General features: G+C 54.9%; 1 protein-coding gene across 1 annotated transcript; it reads left to right on the forward strand.

The window, feature by feature from the left end:
* Positions 1–538: 538 nt before the first annotated feature.
* AAR2 (AAR2 splicing factor) lies at positions 539–6507 on the forward strand. The gene is made up of 3 exons (XM_023939984.2): positions 539–1354; positions 2786–3015; positions 5418–6507. The coding sequence occupies exons 1-3, from the start codon at positions 610–612 to the stop codon at positions 5583–5585; spliced, it is 1143 nt and encodes a 380-aa protein (XP_023795752.2). The 5' UTR covers positions 539–609; the 3' UTR covers positions 5586–6507.
* Positions 6508–6818: the final 311 nt, after the last annotated feature.

Here is a 6818-nt window from a genome sequence, read left to right on the forward strand (position 1 = left end):
GGGGCCGAGCCTCGGACACACCTCGGACACTCGTGGTTGTGAGCCAGGGTGGTTGTGAGAATGCTCAGGGTGCAGGGCCGGGGTGGGAACTGCCCCTCTCTAGGGACCCCGGCCCTGTCTGTGTCCTGGGGAGCAGGACGTGGTGCCGGGACAGTGTCTGTCCTGCTCACACTGAGGGTCTGCCCCGGCGGGTCTCTCTGTCCATCAGTGCCAGGCACGGCTCTTGTCCGTCTGTCCCGCTGCGGGCTGGGACCACGGGGGCCCAGGGGAATGGCAGCCAGCCGGGGGGACTGGGGACCGGCTTTGGGGACAGCGGGGAGCAGCGGCCAGCCATGGAGGGGCAAAGGGGAGCAGCGCCGGGCTGAGAGCCGGCCATGGGCTGGGGCAGCGGGACCGAGCCGGGGCCGGCCGGAGGGCACAGGGACCGAGTCGGGGGCGATCGGGGGCAGTGCCCGCTGTCCACGGGGCACCAGCGCAGCCCGGGGAGCCCCTGGAGCCGGGCGGGGCCGGAGGCTCCTCCCGCAGCCGGGCCGGAACCGCCGGGCCCGGATATCCGGGCAGGGCCGCCCGGCGCCGCTTCCCGCCGGGCCCGTGCGGAGCGGCCCGGCCATGGCGGCCCCGCGGCCCGACCCCGAGCTGGCCCGGCAGCTTTTCTTCGAGGGAGCGGCCGTGGTGGTGCTGGACGTGCCCGAGGGCACCGAGTTCGGCATCGACTACAGCGCGTGGGCCGTGGGGCCGCGGTTCCGCGGGGTGAAGATGGTGCCGCCGGGGCTGCACTTCGTGCACTGCAGCGCTGCCGGCGCCGGCCGGGACTCGGGGCCGCGCTCCGGCCGCTTCCTCAGCCTGCGGCGCCGCGAGGTGCGGCTGCTGCGCTGGGACCCCGCGGCCGAGGCCGTGCGGCCCGAGCCCCCCGAGCAGGGCGAGGCGCTGCGGGACAGCCTGCGGGAGCTGGACCCCTTCCTGGGGCCCTACCCCTACGAGACGCTGAAGAAGTGGGTGTCGCTGAGCAACTTCATCAGCGAGGCGGCGGCCGAGGAGCTGCAGCCCGAGAGCGGCCAGATCTGCGCCTTCGCCGAGGTGCTGCCCGAGGCGGCGGGGCGGCACACGCGGGACCGAGCCGGGCAGCGCCGGCCCCCGCTGGGCTCCGAGTGCCGCAGCTACGCCGAGGGCCTGGCCCGGCTGCCCCGCATGCGGCCGCGGGCCGGCACACAGATCCGCTTCTCCGAGCTGCCCCGGCAGGCCTTCCCCGACGGGGCCACCCCCGAGGAGATCACCCGGCACAGCATGGACCTGAGCTACGCCCTGCAGCGGGTGATGGAGCAGCGCTACCCCGGCCGGCCGCTGGGCCTGCTCGGTGAGCTCCGCCCGGGGAAAATGCCATTGCGGGGCAAACATTCGGCTCCAGCGTGGAATCTGTGCCTGTTCCCTGCCCCACGAGGGCTCTGCAGCGCAGCACAGAAGTTTGTGGAGTTTTTAGCAGCCTTAGGGGCTGTTCCCATAGCCTGGAGGAGACTGAGGCCAGAGCTTCTCCCGAGGGGCAGCTGCGATCTCTGTTCTGTGTGGCCAGGGAGAGCATCCGAGGCTGGAACTGTCAGGGGAAATTTAGGCTGGATATCAGGGAAAGATCCTTCCCCCAGAGGGTTCTGGGCACTGCTCAGGCTCCCCAGGGATGAGCACAGCCCCGAGGCTGCCAGAGCTCCCATCTCAGGGGTGCCCAGGGTGGGACTGTCGGGGTGTCTGTGCAGGGCAATGTGGGTCCCTCCCCACTCAGGATATTCTGAAATTCTGTTCCACGACTGTCTCCTGTGAGGACATGGTGCTGCAGCCCAGATTAAGTCAAAAGCAGCAGTCACAGGTGGCTCTGGTGTCTGGCACTTTACCTGTTCAGTGAACCTCATACAGAGTCCTGGGAGCATCAGGTGGGGATGGGCACCCCCAGCCCCGTGTTCCTGTTTGGTTTTGGTTCCTGCTGCAGTGACTGGTCCCTCCCTGGCCCAGCTCCACGTGTGCCCCTTGGGCAGTGTCCGGGCTGTGCCAGCCCTGCTGTGGGGACACAGCTCCTCCCAGAGCTCAACCTCTCCCCAGCCTATTTTGCAACCTGTGCTACAAATAAATGCTGGGTCTGTGGAGGTCCTGGAGCAGGGTTTTGTTTTGTTGCAGGATGGAGGGAGAATCCCTCACAGCTTCCCAGCTGGAATCCTGGTTTGGAATAAGCCTTTGTTTATCCCTTCATCCATTTTTTGTCTGTTAACTTTATACAATTTATTCTTTTTCAAAATTACCAAAGATAACTCTAGGATGTAAAGAGAACAAATTATCTTAGGGAATGGTGGCAAAACAGTCGATGCCAAGCATCCAGCGTGATGAGCCCTGGCTCTTAGTTCAACAAGGCAAACACTCTCATTGATGCACTGCTGACCTCTCCCAGGATGCCAGGACAGTGGTGTTTGCAGTCCCATGTGGTGCTGGACACTCAGCACAGGCAGGCTGAACTCTCAGAATAACAGCAGGATCTGGTTTGAGTTTGGGTCTGTTTCTTGGTGTTGTTTGCTGTCTGTAAAGCCCCTCTCCAGTGCTGATAATCACAGTTACAAGGTGTCCTGCCCTGTTTTGCTTTGCTCCATCTGAAGAGCAGCACAGGGTCAGTGTTTGAGGTATGGATGCACTTTGCAAAATCCAAACCAGGAAATCATTTACAGAGCTTTGGGGAGGACACATTCCCAGGATATCTGTTTAGTCTTACGTGTTTTGTTTTGTTTTGTTTCCCTTCTCTGAACCCACACAGCTGAGTTGCAGTTTGCCTTCATCTGCTTCCTGATTGGGAACGTGTACGATGCCTTTGAGCACTGGAAAAGACTCCTGAACATCCTGTGCCGCTCAGAGGAGGCAATAGGGAAGTACCAAGACCTTTACATCAACCTCATTTCCGTGCTGTATCACCAGCTCAACGAAATCCCAGCAGATTTTTTTGTGGACATTGTCTCCCAGGACAACTTTTTAACCAGCACCTTACAGGTGTGTTTGTGGCTGTTCCCTGGGAAATGGGAGTGGGAGGGGGAGTAGCCATCAAATTTGGGGAGAAGCTGCCAAAGGAGTTAAGATGCATGGGAGATAGGAGCCTAAGCACACAGGGATTCACTTTTACTTTTTCTCTCCATTACTCAGAGGGCAAAAATTGAAGAAATTCAGCCCAACAGCTACAAAAGAGGGTGGGCAAGTGCAATGTGATGTCTGTTTAATTTTTCCAAAATGCCATTCATTCTTTAAAAGGAAAAACAACACAGAAAACTTTGGCATGAAGGACTAATGATGATGATTTTTGGAATGGTTTGCTCAGCATGCAGGGAAGCTGCAGCAAAGCTTTATTGAGCTAAGGGCAGTGTTAGTGTTTAAGAAGCTTTTCCATTCCTTAGCATAGCTGAGGATTTCCTGTAGTCAAGTTCTTATCCAGAGGGACTTTATGGTTATTCCAAAATGCAGAAGATGCTGCTGCTGCTGAGACAGGTGGGGGCAGATCTGTGGCTCAGCCCCAGTGAAACCAGTTACTCCCACTGATGGTGACTGTGCTGGCAGCACAGCAAACTGCCTTAGTTTAGCAAAAAAAGCCCAAGGTATCTACTGATAAAGCTGAGCAATGGGAACCAGCCCTGCAGGAGGCTGTGAGCAGTTGTGCTACAGGTGCTCCCTCTCCTTTCCCAGTTCCATTCCTCTCCTTGTTAACCCCAAGTTCTTGCTGTACTTTGGGGAGGGTGGAGGTGTTTGGGTTTAATTGCTGGGTAAAATGCTTTGGGAAGCATTGCTTTAATTGAGTGCTTTCAGATTTTTCAGTTGGGATTCTTACAAGTCTTGGGGGCAGTTTGAATTTATATTTTATTTCTGCTGGCAGATTTTTTTCCATCCCACTACAGGACTGGACAGCCCAGCTGCGTTTGCAGCACGCTCAGAGCAGTGCTGTCAGTTCAGAGGAGTACCCAGAATACGGCAACCAGCCATTGCCTCCCCCTGAGGGGACTTGGAGAATTTGGGCAGCCCTTGTTGCTGGTTCTGGCTGGCTGAGTCCACCCCTGGGCTCTGTCTCTCTGTGTCCGTCCCTCAGCAGGAGTTGGTGTCAGGATCAACCATAAGCCCTTGCAGGAGTCACCACATTCCCAGTGACAGAGAAGAGCTCTGCAAACTTCCTCACTCAGAGTTCTCCATTTCTGCTCCCTTGGGATTTCCCCAGAGTGGTGCCAGGGGAGCTCTGGGCCTTGCCTTACCCCTCACTTTACACACAGACATCACAATTCTCTGCCTCAGCTGCCCGTGGGCAGTGTCTGTGCAGCTCCTGCTGGAAGCAGCAACTTCATTTTTGGAGTCTGATCCAAGGCAAGAAGAGCACAACACAGCCACCAGTGACTGTGCAGCCCTAGCAGTGCTTAAAGAAAAGGAAAGATTGGTGAAATAACTAATTTAATGAAGAAGTGGGAAGTATAATCTTCTAATCGTTTTTTTCCCTACCAGCATTGCTGTGTAAGAGTTCTGTTAGAAAGAGGCAGTTTTCCAGTAGAATGAGCAAGGAAAATGCAAATGTTCATCCACAAAGCAGCAAACTTTGCTGCTCATTGTCAGTGTTTTATCCAGTTTTCAGCAGGTCTCCCCCAAATAAGAGGCTGTGTTTTCCCCAGAGGAGATTTCTTTTTATGTAAATTAGTTCTGGATCACAAGTTCAGGAGGAGCAGAGCCAGGCTGGTAGGAGCTGGGCTCTGGGGCTTAGTGCCCTGTTAATCACACACAGAGGCTTCCCCCCTGAGGTACCAGCAGAGGCTGGGAATTTGTGACATGCTAATGGGTTTGTGTTTGAGGGTGGAAAGCACAGATTCTTCCAGACTTCAGCACCCTGTGCACAAGGGAATGGCTGTGCTGGGGATAACCAGGCTTTTTCCAGAGAGCTCCCATTCCTCTCTGAAATTCAAGGTATTTTCATTAAGTTTCCTCTCTGTCATAAAGTCTTGGTAATACCATATTACAGAAATACTTTGGGAGATCTCTACCCATGGAAATGAGGAGTGCAGTTATCTACTGGCCTTTTGGACACTTGCTGGAAATTTGCCTGCTAGTATTTAATTCTTAGCCCACACTTTGGCATATTTCAGAATTCCACAGTACAAATTCAGTTACAAACACACTCCTGCTTCACACAAAGTTCTTACCTGAGTGCAGATATTTCTGGTGCTGACTCAGTGGTGTGAAGGCAGGATGGGTTTGGGCTGGAAGGTGGGAGGTGTGGGCTTTGGTTGGGTTCCCACACAGCTGGAGTAGTCCCAGGGTGGTGGATCCCAACCTGGCTCTCTCCTGGTGCTCCCTGGTGTCTCTGTAGGGAGGAGATGCCCAGCTGGTGCCATGGCTGAGCTCTCCCTGACCTCTGCTCTTTGTTTCAGGTGCTGTTCTCCTGCACATGCAGCTCTGCTGTGGATGAGACTCTGAGGAAAAAGGCTGAGAAGTTCAAGGCTCACCTGACAAAGAAATTCAAGTGGGACTTTGAGGCAGAGCCTGATGACTGTGCTCCTGTGGTGGTTGAGCTGCCTGAGGGTGTGCAGGTGGACTGAGTTAAAGGCCCCCTTAGGAGCAAACAGCTTCTAAAATGACCCTTTCCTTCTCATTTCCAACCCTGCCAGCTTCTTAAAGGCTGTTTCTAAAGCTGATCCTCTTCCTGCTGGAGAAGCAGATGTGGGGAACCCAGGAGGATGCTGAGCTTTGTGAGGAGACCAGAGGTGTTGGAGGAGTTTGAGTGCTGCCACGTGGCTGCTTTGGACACCCTGGGGTTCTCCCAGCCCTTCTGCAGCATCTCCTCCTAGAACACAAACAACATACACAAAGTCACAGAATCATTAAAGGTGCAAAAGACATTTTGATATCATGGAGTTCAACCCTAAATCTATCACTGCCACGATCCTCCTGCACTCGGCTGTCTTCTGCATCCCTGCTCCCCTCTCCTCCTGGAGCTGATGCCCTCCTTGGAGAGCACCTGTGGTTCAGGGGTGTAATCCCACAGTGATTTTAGCAGCCCAAACCCAGGCTGTGAACTGAAGTTTAGCTCTTCCTGGGCTCGTGTTGCACTGCTGTGTCAGGTGCTCACTGTGCTGTCATTTACCTGTTGGGGAGATGGCTCAAAGCCACAGCAGAATTCCTCCCACTTCCTACACCCAATACCTCAGAGTCTCATTCCTGTTCCTCCCATTCTGCTGAATGGTTTTGTATTTACTGCTGACACTCTTTTGCCTGGTGTAAAAGAAAGTGAACACTTTGGTGACAGGCAATAGTTCCTGGACTGCGGTCACCCAGCTGTTAAAGAGCAGAGCCAGCATGAGATAAAGGATCAGATTTCCAGAGCTGGATCCTCTGTTTTGTTATAATTGCAAATCCTATGTTTTTGCTCAAAAACAGTGACTGAAAATTAACAGTTTGTAATGGTCAGGTTCCCATGATGAACTGCACATTTTGCAGCTGACAAAAGAGAATATAATTGTACTTCCGTTGTGGTGGGTTTTTTCTTTTTGCAAGGTTGTAGTAGGGACAGTTAATCACAGAATCACAGAATGGTTTGGGCTGGAAGGGACCTTGCAGACCATCCTGTGTCACTGCTGCCATGGGCAGGGACACCTTCCACTGTCCCAGGCTGCTCCCAGCCCTGTCCAGCCTGGCCTTGGGCACTGCCAGGGATTCAGGAGCAGCCCCAGCTGCTCTGGGCACCCTGTGCCAGGGCCTGCCCACCCTCACAGGGAGCAATTTCTTCCCTGTATCCCATCTAACCCTGCCCTCAGCCAGTGGGAAGCCATTCC

The sequence above is a fragment of the Cyanistes caeruleus genome, chromosome 16 (assembly GCF_971803275.1).
Source record: "Cyanistes caeruleus chromosome 16, bCyaCae1.hap1.1, whole genome shotgun sequence".
Lineage (NCBI taxonomy): Eukaryota > Metazoa > Chordata > Aves > Passeriformes > Paridae > Cyanistes > Cyanistes caeruleus.

What these genes read in the sequence shown, in the direction of transcription:
- AAR2 (XM_023939984.2), top strand. Translation starts at nt 610, where the DNA reads ATGGCGGCCCCGCGGCCCGACCCCGAGCTGGCCCGGCAGCTTTTCTTC. An exon ending in CCGGCCGCTGGGCCTGCTCG is followed by an intron (nt 1,355 to 2,785) that starts GTGAGCTCCGCC and finishes GAACCCACACAG; the next exon opens with CTGAGTTGCAGTTTGCCTTC. An exon ending in TTTTAACCAGCACCTTACAG is followed by an intron (nt 3,016 to 5,417) that starts GTGTGTTTGTGG and finishes TCTTTGTTTCAG; the next exon opens with GTGCTGTTCTCCTGCACATG.